General features: G+C 41.0%; 5 protein-coding genes across 10 annotated transcripts in view; 4 read left to right on the top strand and 1 right to left on the bottom strand.

Moving 5' to 3' along the window:
* The window catches only part of LOC122880049 (fibroblast growth factor 18-like), a 158444-nt gene that overhangs the window by 60198 nt on the left and 75161 nt on the right, over window positions 1–23085 (bottom strand). The window lies entirely within an intron of this gene.
* LOC122880030 (protocadherin alpha-C2-like) lies at window positions 120–21549 on the top strand. Its single transcript, XM_044204753.1, is given in 4 exon segments — window positions 120–2587; window positions 2590–2807; window positions 18567–18602; window positions 19694–21549. Coding segments are annotated over 3 exon segments (2418 nt in total). The 5' UTR covers window positions 120–399; the 3' UTR covers window positions 18579–18602; window positions 19694–21549.
* Window positions 3107–12237, top strand: LOC122880025 (protocadherin alpha-C2-like). 2 transcript variants are annotated; one of them, XM_044204744.1, is made up of 2 exons: window positions 3107–5719; window positions 12169–12237. In XM_044204744.1, exons 1-2 carry the CDS (start codon window positions 3311–3313, stop codon window positions 12220–12222), a joined length of 2463 nt encoding a protein of 820 aa, XP_044060679.1. In that variant the 5' UTR covers window positions 3107–3310; the 3' UTR covers window positions 12223–12237. The 2 variants fall into 2 exon arrangements, with proteins under 2 accessions (XP_044060679.1, XP_044060680.1); XM_044204745.1 differs by lacking the exon at window positions 12169–12237 and adding an exon at window positions 8626–8723 and having other exon boundaries at window positions 3108–5719.
* LOC122880028 (protocadherin alpha-C2-like) lies at window positions 5741–18560 on the top strand. Of its 2 annotated transcripts, XM_044204750.1 has the most exons (3): window positions 5741–7248; window positions 10792–12168; window positions 16908–18560. In XM_044204750.1, the coding sequence occupies exons 1-3, from the start codon at window positions 6223–6225 to the stop codon at window positions 16938–16940; spliced, it is 2436 nt and encodes an 811-aa protein (XP_044060685.1). In that variant the 5' UTR covers window positions 5741–6222; the 3' UTR covers window positions 16941–18560. The 2 variants fall into 2 exon arrangements, with proteins under 2 accessions (XP_044060685.1, XP_044060686.1); XM_044204751.1 differs by lacking the exons at window positions 10792–12168; window positions 16908–18560 and having other exon boundaries at window positions 5985–8723.
* On the top strand, window positions 14332–21549 carry LOC122880027 (protocadherin alpha-C2-like). Of its 2 annotated transcripts, XM_044204749.1 has the most exons (3): window positions 14332–16907; window positions 18567–18602; window positions 19694–21549. In XM_044204749.1, the coding sequence occupies exons 1-2, from the start codon at window positions 14499–14501 to the stop codon at window positions 18576–18578; spliced, it is 2421 nt and encodes an 806-aa protein (XP_044060684.1). In that variant the 5' UTR covers window positions 14332–14498; the 3' UTR covers window positions 18579–18602; window positions 19694–21549. The 2 variants fall into 2 exon arrangements, with proteins under 2 accessions (XP_044060684.1, XP_044060683.1); XM_044204748.1 differs by lacking the exon at window positions 18567–18602.

Here is a 23085-nt window from a genome sequence, read left to right as displayed (position 1 = left end):
GATCATAAATAGTGTCAATAAATCTGATTATTCTTGTCAGCAATACTCAATTTAAACTCACATCGATACTAACAAACTAATTTTTAAGGTGCACAATATTAAACGCAGTTAAAAGAGTCTTGCAAAACCTAAAGGGTGGCGCTGTTTTGTTAGTAAAATGCCAGCCTATGGACGCCATGACAGTGAATCGTTGTCATTAGGGCAGATCGTGAAACAACCGGACAGCTCCGTGGTGCTGAAACTCCACTTCGATAACGCCCTCGCCCTTTTTTAACGCCGAAATCTCCCCGGGATTTAATTTATGTTAACATGTTTGGGATCAAGGCCGTTACAGCGACATGCAATATTGCTGGAAACGTACATTACATCGTTTGAAGTGCAGTTAACCCGCACACAACAATGGGTTCCTCTGTAACAGTGCAGTCTTGCAAAAGGTACGTGCTGATCGTTATTCTTTTTTCCTTCGTTCATCACATATCGACTTCAGTGACTCATTATTCAATACCCGAGGAGATGAAAGAAGGTTCAGTTGTAGCAAACCTTGCTACCGACCTCAGCTTGGACGTTAAAACACTGAATCAGAGGAAGATGCGTCTTGACATCATTGCAAATAAAAAATATCTGGACGTGAACAAAGAGACTGGTGAACTGTATATTGTTGAGAAGATTGACAGGGAATATATTTGCACTACAAAGTCGTCAACCTCTTGTTATCTCAAACTGGAGATAATACTAGAAAATCCTGTACGAATTTTTAATATAGAAGTAGAAATTTTGGATATGAACGACAACGCCCCACAGTTTCGACGAGACGTCATACATTTAGATATATCTGAAGCGACGCCAAAAGGGGAGAGATTCTCTCTCAGCAATGCAGTTGATCCTGATGTTGGAAGCAATTCAGTGAAAACATACCATCTGAGTGAAAGCGAATATTTTAATATTGAAGTTCAGACCGGAAGAGATGGGTCGAAGTTTGCCGAATTGATCTTAACAAAGACTTTAGATCGGGAGCAGCAAGCTGTTCATAATTTAATACTCACAGCTGTAGACGGAGGCACACCTGCTCGTTCTGGTACTGCAAGTGTTATTGTTCGTGTTTTGGACACAAATGACAACGCTCCTGCATTTGACAAAGGGAGTTATAATATTAAAATAATGGAAAATTCTCCCATTGGAAGCATTGTTATTCATCTCAATGCAACAGACTTAGATGAGGGAACTAATTCTGATATTACGTACTCATATAGTTTATACACGTCAGAGAAAACACAGGAAACATTTAATCTGAATCCTTCCACTGGTGAAATTAATGTTAAAGGAATGTTAAATTATGAGGATTTTAGGATTTATGATATGGAAGTTATAGCAACTGATAAAGGAGCCAATAGTTTATCAGGACAATGCACCATAAAGATTCAGGTTGAAGACATGAATGACAACCACCCAGAATTATCTATTAAATCATTTCAGAGTCCAGTCAATGAAAACATAGCATTAGACACAGTGATAGCTGTCGTTAGTGTCAGTGATAAAGACTCAGGTGACAACGGAGTGGTTGATCTTCACATTCCAGATCATATGCCGTTCAAACTGAGGGAATCCTCTGATAACTATTATGAATTAGTAGTGTCAGAGCCATTAGACCGTGAGAAGGTTCCAGAATATGACGTCACGTTCACTGTTACAGACAGAGGCTCTCCTCCTTTATCTGACAATGAAACTATGACGCTAGAACTGCTGGATGTTAATGACAATGTTCCACAGTTCCCTCAGTCCTTTTATACTATACGTGTAATGGAGAACAACGCACCTGGGGCCTTGCTCAGTTCACTCACTGCGTTTGACCCGGACCTCCATGAAAACCAGTATCTAGTTTACTTCATCCTGGAGAAGGAGATAGCTAACACGTCCATGTCCATGCTGTTCTCCATCAATCCAGAGAACGGCAATCTTTACGCACTAAAAACTTTTGACTATGAGATCGAGAAGGAGTTTCTTTTCCACATCGAGGCCAGAGACTCTGGCTCTCCTCCACTCAGCAGTAACGTGACCGTCCACATCATTATTGTGGACCAGAACGACAACGCTCCGGTTATCGTCTCTCCGTGGCGCGCGCACGGCTCGGTGGTGGAGGAAAAGATCCCCAGAAACACCGATAAAGGCTCTCTGGTTGCCAAGGTGATAGCCTTGGACACCGACTCGGTGCACAACTCTCGGATTACCTACCAGTTTCTACAGGTGACGGACGCCACCTTGTTCAGTCTGGACCAATACAACGGAGAGATCCGGACTATGAGGATGTTCAGTTACAGAGATCCGCGCCACCAGCGGCTGGTTGTTGTCGCCAAGGACAACGGGCAGCCTGCTCTCTCTGCTACAGTCACCATCAAGCTGTCCACAGTGGAGACTGCTGTTAAGGCCTACTCTGACATGACTGAGGTGCCTCTAGAATACGACATCTTTTCAGACCTAAACCTGTATTTGGTCATCGGTCTGGGCTCCGTGTCATTTCTCCTGCTGATCACCATACTGGTCACCATCGTGCTCAAGTGTCAGAAACCCAAGCCCAGCAAAGCGGCTCCTCCTGCAGGAACAGTGTGATCAGTGAGAGGAACTCCACCATCGCAGATTCCACTCTGGTCTCCAACGACGCCTACTGGTACAGTCTGTTTCTAGCGGAGACCAGGAAAGGAAAGCTGGTGGTTAGACAGCCTGTGCCAAAGGGCTCCAGATACATCGTGTCCAGTATACCGAGAGGCACGGGACTGACAGACACTAGTGACTCAGCAGCCTCCACTCTGCAGGTAAGAGTCCAATGTACACACTTGTTTTTATATTTATCAGTGATCAAAAATGAGTGACGTTTCGTTTAACGTTGTAGATTTCTTGAGGTCATTCAGCATCAGAAGATCATAAATAGTGTCAATAAATCTGTTTATTCTTGTCAGCAATACTCAATTTAAACTCACATCGATACTAACAAACTAATTTTTAAGGTGCACAATATTAAACGCAAATAAAAGAGTCATGCAAAACCTAAAGGGTGGCGCTGTTTTGTTAGTAAAATGCCAGCCTATGGACGCCATGACAGTGAATCGTTGTCATTAGGGCAGATCGTGAAACAACCGGACAGCTCCGTGGTGCTGAAACTCCACTTCGATAACGCCCTCGCCCTTTTTTAACGCCGAAATCTGCTCGGGATTTAATTTATGTTAACATGTTTGGGATCAAGGCCGTTACAGAAAAATTCAATATTGCTGGAAACGTACATTACATCGTTTGAAGTGCAGTTAACCCGCACACAACAATGGGTTCCTCTGTAACAGTGCAGTCTTGCAAAAGGTACGTGCTGATCGTTATTCTTTTTTCCTTCGTTCATCGCATATCGACTTCAGTGACTCATTATTCAATACCCGAGGAGATGAAAGAAGGTTCAGTTGTAGCAAACCTTGCTACCGACCTCAGCTTGGACGTTAAAACACTGAATCAGAGGAAGATGCGTCTTGACATCATTGCAAATAAGAAATATCTGGACGTGAACAAAGAGACTGGTGAACTGTATATTGTTGAGAAGATTGACAGGGAGTACCTTTGCCCTACAAAGTCATCAGCGTCTTGCTATCTCAAATTGGAAGTAATACTAGAAAACCCATTACGAATTTTTAATATAGAAGTAGAAATTTTGGATATGAACGACAACGCCCCACAGTTTCGACGAGACGTCATACATTTAGATATATCTGAAGCGACGCCAAAAGGGGAGAGATTCTCTCTCAGCAATGCAGTTGATCCTGATGTTGGAAGCAATTCAGTGAAAACATACCATCTGAGTGAAAGCGAATATTTTAATATTGAAGTTCAGACCGGAAGAGATGGGTCGAAGTTTGCCGAATTAATCTTAACAAAGACTTTAGATCGGGAGCAGCAAGCTGTTCATAATTTAATACTCACAGCTGTAGACGGAGGCACACCTGCTCGTTCCGGTACGGTCAGCATTGTTGTTCATGTTTTGGACACAAATGACAACGCTCCTGCATTTGACAAAGAGAGTTATAATATTAAAATAATGGAAAATTCTCCCATTGGAAGCCTTGTTATTCATCTCAATGCAACAGACTTAGATGAGGGAACTAATTCTGATATTACGTACTCATATAGTTTATACACGTCAGAGAAAACACAGGAAACATTTAATCTGAATCCTTCCACTGGTGAAATTAATGTTAAAGGAATGTTAAATTATGAGGATTTTAGGATTTATGATATGGAAGTTATAGCAACTGATAAAGGAGCCAATAGTTTATCAGGACAATGCACCATAAAGATTCAGGTTGAAGACATGAATGACAACCACCCAGAATTATCTATTAAATCATTTCAGAGTCCAGTCAATGAAAACATAGCATTAGACACAGTGATAGCTGTCGTTAGTGTCAGTGATAAAGACTCAGGTGACAACGGAGTGGTTGATCTTCATATTCCAGATCATATGCCGTTCAAACTGAGGGAATCCTCTGATAACTATTATGAATTAGTAGTGTCAGAGCCATTAGACCGTGAGAAGGTTCCAGAATATGACGTCACGTTCACTGTTACAGACAGAGGCTCTCCTCCTTTATCTGACAATGAAACTATGACGCTAGAACTGCTGGATGTTAATGACAATGTTCCACAGTTCCCTCAGTCCTTTTATACTATACGTGTAATGGAGAACAACGCACCTGGGGCCTTGCTCAGTTCACTCACTGCGTTTGACCCGGACCTCCATGAAAACCAGTATCTAGTTTACTTCATCCTGGAGAAGGAGATAGCCAACACGTCCATGTCCATGCTGTTCTCCATCAATCCAGAGAACGGCAATCTTTACGCACTAAAAACTTTTGACTATGAGATCGAGAAGGAGTTTCTTTTCCACATCGAGGCCAGAGACTCTGGCTCTCCTCCACTCAGCAGTAACGTGACCGTCCACATCATTATTGTGGACCAGAACGACAACGCTCCGGTTATCGTCTCTCCGTGGCGCGCGCACGGCTCGGTGGTGGAGGAAAAGATCCCCAGAAACACCGATAAAGGCTCTCTGGTTGCCAAGGTGATAGCCTTGGACACCGACTCGGTGCACAACTCTCGGATTACCTACCAGTTTCTACAGGTGACGGACGCCACCTTGTTCAGTCTGGACCAATACAACGGAGAGATCCGGACTATGAGGATGTTCAGTTACAGAGATCCGCGCCACCAGCGGCTGGTTGTTGTCGCCAAGGACAACGGGCAGCCTGCTCTCTCTGCTACAGTCACCATCAAGCTGTCCACAGTGGAGACTGCCGTTAAGGCCTACTCTGACATGACTGAGGTGCCTCTAGAATACGACATCTTTTCAGACCTAAACCTGTATTTGGTCATCGGCCTGGGCTCCGTGTCATTTCTCCTGCTGATCACCATACTGGTCACCATCGTGCTCAAGTGTCAGAAACCCAAGCCCAGCAAAGCGGCTCCTCCCTGCAGGAACAGTGTGATCAGTGAGAGGAACTCCACCATCGCAGATTCCACTCTGGTCTCCAACGACGCCTACTGGTACAGTCTGTTTCTAGCGGAGACCAGGAAAGGAAAGCTGGTGGTTAGACAGCCTGTGCCAAAGGGCTCCAGATACATCGTGTCCAGTATACCGAGAGGCACGGGACTGACAGACACTAGTGACTCAGCAGCCTCCACCCTGCAGGTAAGGGTCCAATGTACACACTTGTTTTTATATTTATCAGTGATCAAAAATGAGTGACGTTTCGTTTAACGTTGTAGATTTCTTGAGGTCATTCAGCATCAGAAGATCATAAATAGTGTCAATAAATCTGATTATTCTTGTCAGCAATACTCAATTTAAACTCACATCGATACTAACAAACTAATTTTTAAGGTGCACAATATTAAACGCAGTTAAAAGAGTCTTGCAAAACCTAAAGGGTGGCGCTGTTTTGTTAGTAAAATGCCAGCCTATGGACGCCATGACAGTGAATCGTTGTCATTAGGGCAGATCGTGAAACAACCGGACAGCTCCGTGGTGCTGAAACTCCACTTCGATAACGCCCTCGCCCTTTTTTAACGCCGAAATCTCCCCGGGATTTAATTTATGTTAACATGTTTGGGATCAAGGCCGTTACAGCAAAATTCAATATTGCTGGAAACGTACATTACATCGTTTGAAGTGCAGTTAACCCGCACACAACAATGGGTTCCTCTGTAACAGTGCAGTCTTGCAAAAGGTACGTGCTGATCGTTATTCTTTTTTCCTTCGTTCATCGCATATCGACTTCAGTGACTCATTATTCAATACCCGAGGAGATGAAAGAAGGTTCAGTTGTAGCAAACCTTGCTACCGACCTCAGCTTGGACGTTAAAACACTGAATCAGAGGAAGATGCGTCTTGACATCATTGCAAATAAGAAATATCTGGACGTGAACAAAGGAACTGGTGAACTGTATATTGTTGAGAAGATTGACAGGGAATATATTTGTCCTGCAAAGTCGTCTTGCTATCTTAGACTGGAGGTAATACTAGAAAATCCAGTACGGATTTTTAATATAGAAGTAGAAATTTTGGATATGAACGACAACGCCCCACAGTTTCGACGAGACGTCATACATTTAGATATATCTGAAGCGACGCCAAAAGGGGAGAGATTCTCTCTCAGCAATGCAGTTGATCCTGATGTTGGAAGCAATTCAGTGAAAACATACCATCTGAGTGAAAGCGAATATTTTAATATTGAAATTCAGACCGGAAGAGAAGGGTCGAAGTTTGCCGAATTGATCTTAACAAAGACTTTAGATCGGGAGCAGCAAGCTGTTCATAATTTAATACTCACAGCTGTAGACGGAGGCACACCTGCTCGTTCTGGTACTGCAAGTGTTATTGTTCGTGTTTTGGACACAAATGACAACGCTCCTGCATTTGACAAAGAGAGTTATAATATTAAAATAATGGAAAATTCTCCCATTGGAAGCCTTGTTATTCATCTCAATGCAACAGACTTAGATGAGGGAACTAATTCTGATATTACGTACTCATATAGTTTATACACGTCAGAGAAAACGCAAGAAACATTTAATCTGAATCCTTCCACTGGTGAAATTAATGTTAAAGGAATGTTAAATTATGAGGATTTTAGGATTTATGATATGGAAGTTATGGCAACTGATAAAGGAGCCAATAGTTTATCAGGACAATGCACCATAAAGATTCAGGTGGAAGACATGAATGACAACCACCCAGAATTATCTATTAAATCATTTCAGAGTCCAGTCAATGAAAACATAGCATTAGACACAGTGATAGCTGTCGTTAGTGTCAGTGATAAAGACTCAGGTGACAACGGAGTGGTTGATCTTCATATTCCAGATCATATGCCGTTCAAACTGAGGGAATCCTCTGATAACTATTATGAATTAGTAGTGTCAGAGCCATTAGACCGTGAGAAGGTTCCAGAATATGACGTCACGTTCACTGTTACAGACAGAGGCTCTCCTCCTTTATCTGACAATGAAACTATGACGCTAGAACTGCTGGATGTTAATGACAATGTTCCACAGTTCCCTCAGTCCTTTTATACTATACGTGTAATGGAGAACAACGCACCTGGGGCCTTGCTCAGTTCACTCACTGCGTTTGACCCGGACCTCCATGAAAACCAGTATCTAGTTTACTTCATCCTGGAGAAGGAGATAGCCAACACGTCCATGTCCATGCTGTTCTCCATCAATCCAGAGAACGGCAATCTTTACGCACTAAAAACTTTTGACTATGAGATCGAGAAGGAGTTTCTTTTCCACATCGAGGCCAGAGACTCTGGCTCTCCTCCACTCAGCAGTAACGTGACCGTCCACATCATTATTGTGGACCAGAACGACAACGCTCCGGTTATTGTCTCTCCGTGGCGCGCGCACGGCTTGGTGGTGGAGGAAAAGATCCCCAGAAACACCGATAAAGGCTCTCTGGTTGCCAAGGTGATAGCCTTGGACACCGACTCGGTGCACAACTCTCGGATTACCTACCAGTTTCTACAGGTGACGGACGCCACCTTGTTCAGTCTGGACCAATACAACGGAGAGATCCGGACTATGAGGATGTTCAGTTACAGAGATCCGCGCCACCAGCGGCTGGTTGTTGTCGCCAAGGACAACGGGCAGCCTGCTCTCTCTGCTACAGTCACCATCAAGCTGTCCACAGTGGAGACTGCCGTTAAGGCCTACTCTGACATGACTGAGGTGCCTCTAGAATACGACATCTTTTCAGACCTAAACCTGTATTTGGTCATCGGTCTGGGCTCCGTGTCATTTCTCCTGCTGATCACCATACTGGTCACCATCGTGCTCAAGTGTCAGAAACCCAAGCCTAGCAAAGCGGCTCCTCCCTGCAGGAACAGTGTGATCAGTGAGAGGAACTCCACCATCGCAGATTCCACTCTGGTCTCCAACGACGCCTACTGGTACAGTCTGTTTCTAGCGGAGACCAGGAAAGGAAAGCTGGTGGTTAGACAGCCTGTGCCAAAGGGCTCCAGATACATCGTGTCCAGTATACCGAGAGGCACGGGACTGACAGACACTAGTGACTCAGCAGCCTCCACCCTGCAGGTATGGAAAAACCTCAATTAAACATGTGGTACACAGAGATATTCTTCGAGCATGTCCATAAAATACAGCCATAAATAAACATGCAATTGCTACATTTACATTACATGCAACAGTTATTGTTTGGTCCTTGAAGATGTCCGACTTTGCATTCTTTTCAGGACCATAAGTATGTATTCCCCATAAGTATCCAAAGTCTTAAAATGCACCTTTTATTACTGTTTTATAAATTAGGACAGAAACATATCTACAGTCTTCATACTGGTCGTAATCAAAGTTTATATCCCGATATCATTTAAACGTTTTCACGATTTGTTCCTTCTTTTAACATTAGATAAATCCCTATATATTTGCAATCTTTGCCCCTTCCATAAATCACTTTTTCTCGCACAGGGTATTCAGGTACATCTTGAATTCGATATTGCATAGGTCAGGAGGCAACTGTGTGTCCTGCATGGTATCACTTAAACAACTAAATATTTACTGACGGCATTAAGCAAATCCATTAAAATGGAGACTAAATACGCGTTCAAAGTAACTTATTTTACTACATTGGAATTGTTTTACGCACACAATTCGGCGCGTAAAAGTCAAATACGAAGGGCCGTTACATCATATATTTGCAGTGATAGAATGGTATGTATCACGTGTGGAATTAAAATGTAACAAAATAACAGTGCATTTAAACACTTATAAAAAACAATAAAACACACAAAATAAAACCTGTAGTTGTTTCCACCACACTCCTAGAAAAATCAAGATCAGAAAGCAGGAAAAAACACAAGTCAAATATTTGATTACAGTTTTTCTTTTAATTAAAATTAAAAGTTTACACACAATTTATATTTTGTATAACGAAACCTTGAAATCCTCGATATTTCACGAAGTGCAAAGGCTCATAAAGGACTATTCACGTCGCTGCTCTCCACAAAAACACCTCACTGATGAAGTCATCGTTCTTACGATAGTTCATTGGAGGCTGGGCAGGCAGACACATTACACGCAAATCTCTACTGATACCAGCATAAAGAAACGTTTTCCTTGAAGACCCTCGTTGACTGTCATCATTGAAAAAAGGACTTTTTCTCCTTTTTCCACCACTCATTACATTTCAAGGTTTTAAATACGGATTCTCCTCAATGGCTGGTCAAATTCCTCATTATTCCTGGAGAGGGTACGTTACAGTATTTCTCTTTCTTTCTGCCATCGTGAACACGGTATCCACCGTCACACATTATTCTGTTCCCGAAGAGATGGAGGAAGGATCTGTTGTTGCCAGTTTAGCAACTGATTTGGGATTAGATGTGAAGACTCTGAATAATAGAAAAATGCGCGTAGATGTTGTAGGCAATAAAAAATATCTTGACATCAACAAAGACACAGGAGAGCTGTTTATTTTGGAAAGGATAGACAGAGAATTTTTGTGTCCCTTGAAGACATCTACATCGTGCTTTCTTAGATTGGACGCTACAATTGAAAATCCAATACGAATGTTTAATATTGAGGTGGAAATCACGGATATTAACGACAACGCTCCTCATTTTCGGCGGGGAACGATGCATTTGGACATTTCTGAATCAAGCCCCGTTGGAGAGAGATTCTCATTGAATAATGCTGCAGACCCAGATGTTGGCGCTAATTCTGTGAAAGATTACCATCTGAGCTCAAGTGAACACTTCTCTATTGAAATTCAGACCGGGAGAGACGGGACAAAGTTTGCAGATTTGATTCTGAAAAAAGTGTTAGATAGAGAGCAGCAGGCTGACCATAATCTAATTCTCACTGCTGTGGACGGTGGAGTCCCCACGCGCACAGGTACAGCCAGCATCATTGTGCGCGTGCTTGATGTGAACGACAACGCCCTGCATTTGACAAAGACAAATACGTTGTAGATGTGATGGAAAACTCCCCGATTGGCAGTCTAGTAATCAAACTAAACGCCACTGATTTAGATGAAGGGTCTAATTCCGATATCGTTTATTCATATAGTTTGTATACATCCGAGAGAACGCAAAATACTTTTAACTTGAATTCAGAAAATGGTGAAATCAGAGTTAAAGAGATGATAAATTATGAAGATTTTAAGCTTTATGAAATGGAGGTTATTGCCAGCGATAAAGGCCCAACTCCTTATCTGGACAGTGTAAACTGACAATACAGGTGACAGACATGAATGACAACCACCCAGAATTATCTATTAAATCATTTCAGAGTCCAGTCAATGAAAACATAGCATTAGACACAGTGATAGCTGTCGTTAGTGTCAGTGATAAAGACTCAGGTGACAACGGAGTGGTTGATCTTCACATTCCAGATCATATGCCGTTCAAACTGAGGGAATCCTCTGATAACTATTATGAATTAGTAGTGTCAGAGCCATTAGACCGTGAGAAGGTTCCAGAATATGACGTCACGTTCACTGTTACAGACAGAGGCTCTCCTCCTTTATCTGACAATGAAACTATGACGCTAGAACTGCTGGATGTTAATGACAATGTTCCACAGTTCCCTCAGTCCTTTTATACTATACGTGTAATGGAGAACAACGCACCTGGGGCCTTGCTCAGTTCACTCACTGCGTTTGACCCGGACCTCCATGAAAACCAGTATCTAGTTTACTTCATCCTGGAGAAGGAGATAGCCAACACGTCCATGTCCATGCTGTTCTCCATCAATCCAGAGAACGGCAATCTTTACGCACTAAAAACTTTTGACTATGAGATCGAGAAGGAGTTTCTTTTCCACATCGAGGCCAGAGACTCTGGCTCTCCTCCACTCAGCAGTAACGTGACCGTCCACATCATTATTGTGGACCAGAACGACAACGCTCCGGTTATCGTCTCTCCGTGGCGCGCGCACGGCTCGGTGGTGGAGGAAAAGATCCCCAGAAACACCGATAAAGGCTCTCTGGTTGCCAAGGTGATAGCCTTGGACACCGACTCGGTGCACAACTCTCGGATTACCTACCAGTTTCTACAGGTGACGGACGCCACCTTGTTCAGTCTGGACCAATACAACGGAGAGATCCGGACTATGAGGATGTTCAGTTACAGAGATCCGCGCCACCAGCGGCTGGTTGTTGTCGCCAAGGACAACGGGCAGCCTGCTCTCTCTTCTACAGTCACCATCAAGCTGTCCACAGTGGAGACTGCCGTTAAGGCCTACTCTGACATGACTGAGGTGCCTCTAGAATACGACATCTTTTCAGACCTAAACCTGTATTTGGTCATCGGCCTGGGCTCCGTGTCATTTCTCCTGCTGATCACCATACTGGTCACCATCGTGCTCAAGTGTCAGAAACCCAAGCCCAGCAAAGCGGCTCCTCCCTGCAGGAACAGTGTGATCAGTGAGAGGAACTCCACCATCGCAGATTCCACTCTGGTCTCCAACGACGCCTACTGGTACAGTCTGTTTCTAGCGGAGACCAGGAAAGGAAAGCTGGTGGTTAGACAGCCTGTGCCAAAGGGCTCCAGATACATCGTGTCCAGTATACCGAGAGGCACGGGACTGACAGACACTAGTGACTCAGCAGCCTCCACCCTGCAGGTATGGGAAAATATCTATTTAACATGTGTTACACACAGATGTAGGGGAGACTAGGGATGGTTGTAGCACTTTTTGTCTCAGCACCTATAACTCACTGAATTTTTGTGTTTGAGCTCTCAAATTGTGAAACAAAGTACCCTTGTTTTTCTACAAATGGAAATATGTGTAACGTCTCCAACTATATCACAGAATTTAATAATTGATGTCAAATACAAGGAGTTCTATTGTTTCAACCTGCCCCACTACCGGGGTATGTTGTAACAATAAGAGTGAAGAATTAAAAATTGAGACCATACCACAAAATATGCACCTGAAGATATTTATCAACACTTCAACATCTTCTTGTGGTTCACCAAACACAAAAAGAACTCACCACTGACTTTTAAATCACTTTAAGAATGACTAATCCACAATAAGGAGTTGTTGCTGGTACCTTTCTTCAGTTATGTTTGGATAAAAGTAATGTTGTTGACACAAATCTGTTCTGGTCAAATAGGCTAAATGATATTATTTATGTGTAATTCATCTGGTACGTTTATTAGACTTAATTTCAGCATCATGCACTATTCAGAAAGCCTGCTGCCTCTCTGCACATTGGGGCAGTGTTAGATGTTACTGTATGAGGTCATATTTATTGGGATTTATATAAGCCTTGTATTTACTTTCTTATCTATGGTAGATTAATGGAAAATCATGTAAATGTTTTGAACAATGCAAGGGAAAACATCAGATTTCGCCAGATTTGGCCCACAGCTGATATTTGCTTTCCATTGCTGTAAAGGTTTACATTTGTTCTGTGAGGTTTTGTAATTTCTTGCAGTATCTGCTCAATGTCACATAGCAGATAGAGTATTCTTTGGCGACAGGCCTTACGGTCTTTCCCTGCTTCACCTCACCTGATGTGTTTAGCTGTCATTACGGGGTTAGTTGTAACACTTTTTTAAAAGGTGTTACAACCATCCCCATACCTGTCAGCTATTGTTTAGCTAGCTGTAGCGGCATGGTGGTTTGACATTAGCAAAGATTGAATGCCTCACATTTTACCTAAGAGACTACTCTCTAATCTATTTACATAATTCTAACTTCAACACTATCAGTACTAATTAAAATATAGACTTGGCCCAAAAAAATGACTTTCTTACCTGAAAATCAGTGTTTTGGCTGTAAAATTTGCGAACTTCTTACCACAGCTATGAAATTTCACATGCAAGGTCAGGAAGGAAGTGTTCATACATAGAATTGATCACATGACTCTTAGGTCATCCCTTCATGATGAAAGTGGTGCTGCTGTTACAACCATCCCTGGACTCCCTTACTTTGTGAATAACCATCAAGTCCACTCATAAGTGACCACAGAAGTCATGGTGTTCTTGTCATGTCAGCACTGAAGAATTTGTACTCTCCCCTTCACTTATTTTAAGTTATTATGCATTAAGAGTTAACAACCGCCTAAAACGAAACCATGCATCACAAGTAAAAATGTAATCGTGCACATTAACAACGTGTCAGATGAATCTTCTTACAAGCTGGCAGCTAGTTTCTACTTAAATCTCGAAACAAGTTTATGAAATTCAACATGTAACTGATATATAATCTATACTCTCCTAAACAGATGTTTTTTCTTGTTATTCCCCTGGATATTTCTGCATGCATCAGATACTGGAAGGAAAAATTAGGCTAGATGTGGGGCACATTGATACATTAAATACTAAGTAACGATCAATAACAATTATTGACCATATACACACCGACACTTTTGATTTCATTATCTTTGGCATTGTTTTTACGCAGACAACCGTGCGTAAAACTCGCCGAACACGAAGGGAAAAGGATACCGTCATACTAACTCTATGTCTTCATAATTACCGTATAAACGTGTAACAAAACAAACAAACAAAACGTTTATAAAGTCAGCAAATATATAATGAACGGAAACTGAAAATTATTAATAAGGTTTTCATAATTTATACATCAGAAATTAAAACGTCACCAAAAGACATATTTCCAGTTTCTTAAACTGTTATTAGAATCCACTCGCCCTCCTCCTTAGTTTAACGTAAGAACATTTTTGAGCTTTTAAAAGGTTGCAAAGGCTCACACAAGACTATATTTTGTTGCTGCTCTTCACGAAAACACACTCATTGATGAGGTCATTGTTCTCGCGATAGTTTATTGAAGGACTCAGACATTGTATTACATGGACGTCACTCTTGGTCAAAGCTTGAAGAAACGTTTTCTTTTAACATCGTCGTTTCATTTGTTCATTGAACAAGAGGACGGTTCATCCACGTTTCAGCACATTTCAAGGCTATAACTACGGAATCTATACGATGGCGCATCATATCCGACTGATGTTCGGGGGAGGGTACGTTTCCGTATTTATCTTTCTTTCTGCCATCGTGAACACGGTATCCACCGTCACACATTATTCTGTTCCCGAAGAAATGGAGGAAGGATCTGTTGTTGCCAATTTAGCAACTGATTTGGGATTAGATGTGAAGACGCTAAAAGGAAGGAAAATGCGCATAGATGTAGTAGCCAATAAAAAATATCTTGATATCAACAAAGACACAGGAGAGCTGTTTATTCTGGAAAGGATAGACAGAGAGTTTTTATGCCCATCGAAAACAACTTCATACTGCTTTCTTAAATTGGACGCTACAATTGAAAATCCAATACGAATGTTTAATATTGAGGTGGAAATCACGGATATTAACGACAACGCTCCTCATTTTCGGCGGGGAACAATGCATTTGGACATTTCTGAATCAAGCCCCGTTGGAGAGAGATTCTCATTGAATAATGCTGCAGACCCAGATGTTGGCGCTAATTCTGTGAAAGATTACCATCTGAGCTCAAGTGAACACTTCTCTATTGAAATTCAGACCGGGAGAGACGGGTCAAAGTTTGCAGATTTGATTCTGAAAAAAGTGTTAGATAGAGAGCAGCAGGCTGACCATAATCTAATTCTCACTGCTGTGGACGGTGGAGTCCCCACGCGCACAGGTACAGCCAGCATCATTGTGCGCGTGCTTGATGTGAACGACAACGCCCCTGCATTTGACAAAGACAAATACGTTGTAGATGTGATGGAAAACTCCCCGATTGGCAGTCTAGTAATCAAACTAAACGCCACTGATTTAGATGAAGGGTCTAATTCCGATATCGTTTATTCATATAGTTTGTATACATCCGAGAGAACGCAAAATACTTTTAACTTGAATTCAGAAAATGGTGAAATCAGAGTGAAAGAGATGATAAATTATGAAGATTTTAAGCTTTATGAAATGGAGGTTATTGCCAGCGATAAGGGGCCTAACTCCTTATCTGGACAGTGTAAACTGACAATACAGGTGACAGACATGAATGACAACCACCCAGAATTATCTATTAAATCATTTCAGAGTCCAGTCAATGAAAACATAGCATTAGACACAGTGATAGCTGTCGTTAGTGTCAGTGATAAAGACTCAGGTGACAACGGAGTGGTTGATCTTCATATTCCAGATCATATGCCGTTCAAACTGAGGGAATCCTCTGATAACTATTATGAATTAGTAGTGTCAGAGCCATTAGACCGTGAGAAGGTTCCAGAATATGACGTCACGTTCACTGTTACAGACAGAGGCTCTCCTCCTTTATCTGACAATGAAACTATGACGCTAGAACTGCTGGATGTTAATGACAATGTTCCACAGTTCCCTCAGTCCTTTTATACTATACGTGTAATGGAGAACAACGCACCTGGGGCCTTGCTCAGTTCACTCACTGCGTTTGACCCGGACCTCCATGAAAACCAGTATCTAGTTTACTTCATCCTGGAGAAGGAGATAGCCAACACGTCCATGTCCATGCTGTTCTCCATCAATCCAGAGAACGGCAATCTTTACGCACTAAAAACTTTTGACTATGAGATCGAGAAGGAGTTTCTTTTCCACATCGAGGCCAGAGACTCTGGCTCTCCTCCACTCAGCAGTAACGTGACCGTCCACATCATTATTGTGGACCAGAACGACAACGCTCCGGTTATTGTCTCTCCGTGGCGCGCGCACGGCTCGGTGGTGGAGGAAAAGATCCCCAGAAACACTGATAAAGGCTCTCTGGTTGCCAAGGTGATAGCCTTGGACACCGACTCGGTGCACAACTCTCGGATTACCTACCAGTTTCTACAGGTGACGGACGCCACCTTGTTCAGTCTGGACCAATACAACGGAGAGATCCGGACTATGAGGATGTTCAGTTACAGAGATCCGCGCCACCAGCGGCTGGTTGTTGTCGCCAAGGACAACGGGCAGCCTGCTCTCTCTGCTACAGTCACCATCAAGCTGTCCACAGTGGAGACCGCCGTTAAGGCCTACTCTGACATGACTGAGGTGCCTCTAGAATACGACATCTTTTCAGACCTAAACCTGTATTTGGTCATCGGCCTGGGCTCCGTGTCATTTCTCCTGCTGATCACCATACTGGTCACCATCGTGCTCAAGTGTCAGAAACCCAAGCCTAGCAAAGCGGCTCCTCCCTGCAGGAACAGTGTGATCAGTGAGAGGAACTCCACCATCGCAGATTCCACTCTGGTCTCCAACGACGCCTACTGGTACAGTCTGTTTCTAGCGGAGACCAGGAAAGGAAAGCTGGTGGTTAGACAGCCTGTGCCAAAGGGCTCCAGATACATCGTGTCCAGTATACCGAGAGGCACGGGACTGACAGACACTAGTGACTCAGCAGCCTCCACCCTGCAGGTACAAATGACCGCTCACTTTATTGCAGTTTAAATGAATGCTTATTTCTAACTTTAGTTTTGTGGAGAAAAACATCTGTCCTATTTTTAAAGCAGTTCACACTGCAATATCTCATAAGTGGTGTATTGGAAATATTTGCTTTTTTTGCAGCAAATGAATTAAGTTAGAGGCACGTTAAAGTGAAAGAATAATGATACATTTTGCCATTTAAACAATGTGAATCAGTTCTAAACTCAGTAATGGATGAATGCATTTATAAAACCAGATACATTGAGAAAAACTACAGAAAGAAAATCACTAAATCAGTATAAAAGTTAGGTCATTACACAGTATAGAACCACACATTTAATGTACCTCTGATATTGTCTGTGTTTGTGTTTTGCACTAAGGATACTTTCTGGTTTCAATTTTTGTGTGTGTGACATCTTTACACAATGGCTCACCATTAAATATTGAACAACAAAGTTACTTTTAAAATGTCTGTCTAAAAATACAATTAAGAGCCCACCTCCCAATATCACCCTTAATATTCAACCAGTGGAAAAGCCTTTGCTGACCATGTTAAAAAATATCCATCACAAAATGGAAGTAACCTGCGTTAAATTTATGATTTAAATAGATAGCAAAAAATCACCAGTGAAATAACAAATAACAATTAATAGCAACCAACCTGAAGAAAAGATTGAAAATGACACCTCTTCTTCATAAGTTATCCTGCAGCTGTTTGTATTTAACATGTTGTTGTTTTACAGAGCAGCACTTGCTTTTCAATTGTAACTGCTTCTGAGACATTTTTGTGTGACTTCGGTTTGTGGCCTATATATCAGTGGGAAGGTTATGTCTTCAGTGTTTCATTCACTGCAAATGAAAACAATCAAGTCTAAAGCAGAACAGAAATGTTATACACAAAGAGCTCATATAAGACTTTTTTCAAACAATGAAAATATGTGGGTAAATATTCCTTTGACTAATAATCTGATAATTTCCTTGTCATGCATGGCCCGCTATTGGTCTTCAAATCCACATATGACATGCAGTACACAGTTTTTCTCTGTTCTGAACAATGACAGCAACAACACAGCGTAGTGCTTTTCAGCACACATGAGCTCTGCTACCTGTGGGGTGCAGGTCTTCTGTCACTGTCAATAGTTAAAGATCGAGCACAGAGTCTGCAGCATTGGAGAGTCAGGAGATGTGTAGGGACTTTTTTTGTGCTCTGCATCACTAGAGTACACAATGCAGAAGGTTGAACCTACTGTTTAAAGTAACCTTTTTTCCAGCGTCCTTTGTGATTTGATTTAATGTAAGTTGATACCAAGAATGTTGACCTGCTGATCTATCTTTCAATCTATCTATCTTTCTATCTATCTATTTGTATGTCTGTCTAAGATGGTAAGTATGCTGCTGGAAGAACAAACAATTATATTGTATAGCTACATGTAAAACTGTGTTTTAACCCACTTTTATAGAACAAGCTGCAGTATCTGTTATAAAAGGTCACACTAACCATTCTTAATCTGTGGTATTGTTCAAAGATAACATTTCATTCATCGACCCCAACTCTGTGATCATAGGATACATACACAAATAACCTTTTTTTGTGCTTGCAATGACCTGACCATTGAACTGCTTGTTTTTTTTCTTCTCCCCACTCTAAAGTACCCTAAATGAGGGAAGTCCACTCTGCAGCTGGAGGTATGCAGGAGTCTCACTCCCCCGCCCCGGATTCCCTTTCATGAATGATGTTACAGAACTTAGTGTTTGAATTGTTTTTTGTGTTTGTTTTTTTTCTCAGTGGATTTAAAAAGCAACAACACTGTTTTGTTTAATTTCTCTTGGAGAAGGAGATTGTTTTAATTGCAAAGGGTCACTCAGTTGACATCACATGCAGTTTGCCAAAACTCCTGTGTTAACTTGTTCATGTCTACATTTTGGTTACTGTTACTCATATTACAGTCTCATCCTTAAAGCCCACTAAAATGCATCTATGCAATCTAACTGCCACAGTAATTAAACAATACTTTTGTCAGTAATGCAGGGTTATGTCCCCTATCCAAAGTTTTTTATAGTGTGACAGGCCTACTAAAAATAAGGCCCTAATAATTTTGATTGACCTCAGGGGACAAAGACATTAGGCCATAATAATCAGAATGGATAATATACTGAGTCGAACAGTCTGTGGTCAGTTTTGCAGACAAGTGAAAGTGGTGATTGAGATGAAGTAGTATTAAAACAGTATTTCTGTCTTAGTCATTACTTTTGGTGAACAAAGTGAGAGTCTAGTCTGGATCCTGTGCATGTGAAGATTAATTTGTGTTCATCCCCTACTGACCCATCACTAATAGATTAGGAGTATATCCTATTTTTGAATGTTTGTAAGTGGGACTGGACTGTGTTGTTTCTGTATGATTGGGTTAGTTAAAATTGTAATTTTAGTGTTACTGACTTCACACAGAATAACACTTGAATTTTCTGTCTGCTGTAGTGTGAATTGTGACCTAATTCTTTGTGCAGGAGAGGCGCAAAGTGAAACCAGTCACCCAGTTACCTAGCAACCACTCTCCTTCACATAATCTTTGAGCATGGTATTTATTGATAGACCCGCCACCTCACCACTACATGTTCAAGGATCTGCCCAACCCCTATACCCACTCTGTCTTCTGCCTGAAGCCCCTGTCTGAGTGACAGACGTCGGCTGCATGAGATATGTCAGTTTGGCCAGTCACAAGGCTGTCAGTGTTGTGGTTCTTTTCCAGATTTATCGAATTCTCTTGTCTCGTTGGCAGGCATCCACCAGCAGCAGTAGCAGTTCCACATAAGGCCACACCTACAGCTGCGTAACTTGATTGACGCTGACAGGAAAGCTTCACAGAGGAAAGGAGAAACCCCTGCCTATAAACCCCCCCATGTCCATCCTGCTCAATCTGATCCTTGGTCCTCACAATGTGTAGTTGTCATGCTATAAAACCAAATGGACTATGTTGGCTAATCAAGGACGCAACCCTCCCCCTCTCTTTCTTTAAGCACATGAAAAGCCAATCAACAATGCCTTTCTGTCCATTCAATGTGCATGATAAGACTGCATGGCTTCAACCACACTCCAAGACCTTCATACAAAAAAATGTCCAAGAGGAAATACTCACAAAGAAACAGACTGTACGAAAAAATGACACCTATGGAACTTCAAAGAAGCCTGAACAAGGACTATTAGAGTGGACCTTGGAATGTTGAAATGCCTTTAAGAGACTGTTTTCCCTCTCTAAAAATGAAACACATGTTGGATATTACATTTTTAACCTCTGTGCTTTGTCTTGCTCCATAACAGCATTGATGTATATAATATACAAGTTATCTAAGAAGTGAAACAGCACACTTAACTAAATGTCAGAAAAGCACCAACCTACGATTTTAAAGTATGAAACAAAAGGGAATCAGTATTTTATAAATGTGGTAGCTTTTAGTAGTTTTATGTTTTGTACTTGACTTTGTGCTTTATATGTGTGCTAGGCCTAAATATATGAATGAGAGTTCTAAGAGATTAAATGAAGTTAACCAGTACATCAAACAGATAAATGTGGGGCTTTTAACCATTATGTATCTGCCCTTCAGTTGTTTTTGCATGGGATAATCACAGTACTTTGATAGTTTTAGATATTTTATGATATTGAGCAATCCATTTTCTGTAGTTAGGCCTCACTGGTATTTTTCAAAACAAGATGGAAGATTACATTTTAATGGGACCACATTGAAGAAGTACATCAGCAATATTTTCATCCTGTGTCCTAAGATCTTCAGAAAAGGTCAACAGATCTGTAATCTCACTCCTTTTTCCTAGGTTCTAGGCAAGAGGAAAGTGGCTGGCAGCAGTGGGACATTTCTATGGATTCAGAAAGTTAGTCAGCTTAAATTTAAGTGTACAGTGTGATTGAATGTTGTGTTGCACTTGGACATTACTGGAGAATATGAGTCTAGGGGATTGAACTGAACACAAGTGAGCACAGTGAGTCTTTGAGAATGGACTATATATACATCAGAAACATGACCATGTACTTTCACTTTCTTTTTTATTTTTAAAGCCAAACTCTGGATGTTCCTTAATTTCAACGTCTTCTGAGATTGTGTAACAAGTTGAAAACTCAGAACTGTTTACCTTACAATACTGAAACAACATAGTTGTGGTTGATTTCACTCAAGAAAGCTGTGTTCATGTGTATTGCTGACTACTTTATGTATCTGCATATGCAACACATATATAGGGATACAGATATGACTGACATATACAGTATATCAAATGTCTGTATCTATAAATATGCCTTTCTTTTCAATACCAATGCTGAACTTTTTAAGATGAACAAAAACAGTGGAACTCTTGTGCCATCAGATTTATGGGCCAACTAGTATATGAAACATTAAAATAATCAGACATTATGTAGTCAAACTCTTTAGCACAGCTCACACTGCATTACTTGTATAAAGTTGTAATGTTTTACGGGCAAACATATACAGTAAGTGCTTTTGTACAGTGGTACTTTTATGGTGCAATATGTAGTAACTTGTGTAATGTGAGCTTACTGTATGCTATGGTCTGGTCGTGTCTGTATGATCTATTAAATACAAAAACAAAACAGAACAACAAACTTAATGATGAACTTCTGAATCTTTTGAGTTTTGCATCAAAAGGCTTAAAATGTCTTTGGCACAGCTGCATTATTGTGAAAGGAATTTTGTGTTGACATCCTAATGGATATAATCAAGGGATCAAGTCAAACTACATTTGTGATGACAATGTTAATAAGTTAAAGGCCTACATTACTTCATTACAATGCTTGTCCCACCCTTGTCAGCTAGTTAACTAACTTGATCAAGTTCACTTGATATGGCAGTTTAAAAAACATTTAGCTTATTTCTAAAACAAAATCACAGGCACTTCTTGCCTTAGAACAGTATCAGTCTATTAGTATGATTTTCCTGTCTGAGTCACTTCAAGGAACAGTAATTTGCTTTAATACATTGTAGTACATTGTAGTGCAGTACAGGAAATGGCAATGTTGGAGATTTGTTCACATACTGAGTTTATTAAGGGATAGCTGTACTGCAAGCTAACATTATCAACCCATGGAGAAGACTTTATAGTATCACAGTACACACAAACATTTTCCAGATATCAAGAGAATCCAATTTTACTTTATGTGAGCCATTCTCTAAATCAAAGTATACCTGAGAGTCAGGCCTAACACAGACATGTAGGCTCTTATAAATATAAATAAATAATTATAAAAGAATTAAAATGCCAGAAGATTACCTCACACAATACCTGGTTTTCTATACTGAAGGATGAGTTGTTGTATGTGTATGTTGATGCTTGCTGGACCAAATTGACAGTATTCTTATTTAGGGCCAGAAAAGTATTTACTTGCAAGGTTTCAGCAGGCAATGTTGTATGGATCTTGAATGAGTTAGTCCCCTATCAGAGAATATGATACAGTAACATTCACACTATTGGAGTATTAAGTCAGCCTTAGTAACAGAACTATGTCTTGCACATGAGTATATGGCAGGATGTTCTAGAGATTATGTCTTGCTCTTTTTGTCACTGACTGACATCTTCCAGGGAGATTATTACAGTCAACAAATACAGACTGGAGTCTACAGCGACAGACAATGTGCTCGGTTACATTAGTCCGTTTATGTCATTTAGTTTCAATTCAAGCTCAAAGGTCATTGTTTAGCCACTGTAATCCACAAAATAACTATGAAAGGGTGGTAGGTATTTGCTTAAAGCCCAAAACTGGATTATTATTCTAGAAAGTAGACCTTCCTCCGGGATGCTCAGAGGTGTGGCTTCTATTTTTATCTCATCATTTCCCTCAAAACAGGAACATTGACTTTAAGTGTAAAAAGAAAGAAAGAAAGAAAGAAAGAAAAAAAAAGTATCCTGCGTGAGTGTGTGTTTCCACAAAGATCTTTCTTCTATAGCCACACAGCTTCAAGAACACAAGTAGTTATTCTGGACTTTCCTACTGGAGAGTAAATATTGATTCAAATGATATTTTAATTTTTTGTCATATTTAGGTTGTATATTTCATTATAAAGACAAATAGGAATCGATAAAATAGTGTGTAGTAATAATGTAGGATTTTGCATATTGTACGTGAATATCTGATTGCTTAACTCAATG

This window comes from Siniperca chuatsi, linkage group LG8 (assembly GCF_020085105.1).
Source record: "Siniperca chuatsi isolate FFG_IHB_CAS linkage group LG8, ASM2008510v1, whole genome shotgun sequence".
Taxonomy (NCBI): Eukaryota; Metazoa; Chordata; class Actinopteri; order Centrarchiformes; family Sinipercidae; genus Siniperca; species Siniperca chuatsi.
This window is presented reverse-complemented; position numbering and strand designations above follow the sequence as displayed.

What these genes read in the sequence shown, in the direction of transcription:
- LOC122880025 (XM_044204744.1), top strand. Translation starts at nt 3,311, where the DNA reads ATGGGTTCCTCTGTAACAGTGCAGTCTTGCAAAAGGTACGTGCTGATC. An exon ending in CAGCAGCCTCCACCCTGCAG is followed by an intron (nt 5,720 to 12,168) that starts GTAAGGGTCCAA and finishes TCCACCCTGCAG; the next exon opens with GTATGGGAAAATATCTATTT.
- LOC122880028 (XM_044204750.1), top strand. Translation starts at nt 6,223, where the DNA reads ATGGGTTCCTCTGTAACAGTGCAGTCTTGCAAAAGGTACGTGCTGATC. An exon ending in TAAAGATTCAGGTGGAAGAC is followed by an intron (nt 7,249 to 10,791) that starts ATGAATGACAAC and finishes CAGGTGACAGAC; the next exon opens with ATGAATGACAACCACCCAGA. An exon ending in CAGCAGCCTCCACCCTGCAG is followed by an intron (nt 12,169 to 16,907) that starts GTATGGGAAAAT and finishes TCCACCCTGCAG; the next exon opens with GTACAAATGACCGCTCACTT.
- LOC122880027 (XM_044204748.1), top strand. Translation starts at nt 14,499, where the DNA reads ATGGCGCATCATATCCGACTGATGTTCGGGGGAGGGTACGTTTCCGTA. An exon ending in CAGCAGCCTCCACCCTGCAG is followed by an intron (nt 16,908 to 19,693) that starts GTACAAATGACC and finishes TCTCGTTGGCAG; the next exon opens with GCATCCACCAGCAGCAGTAG.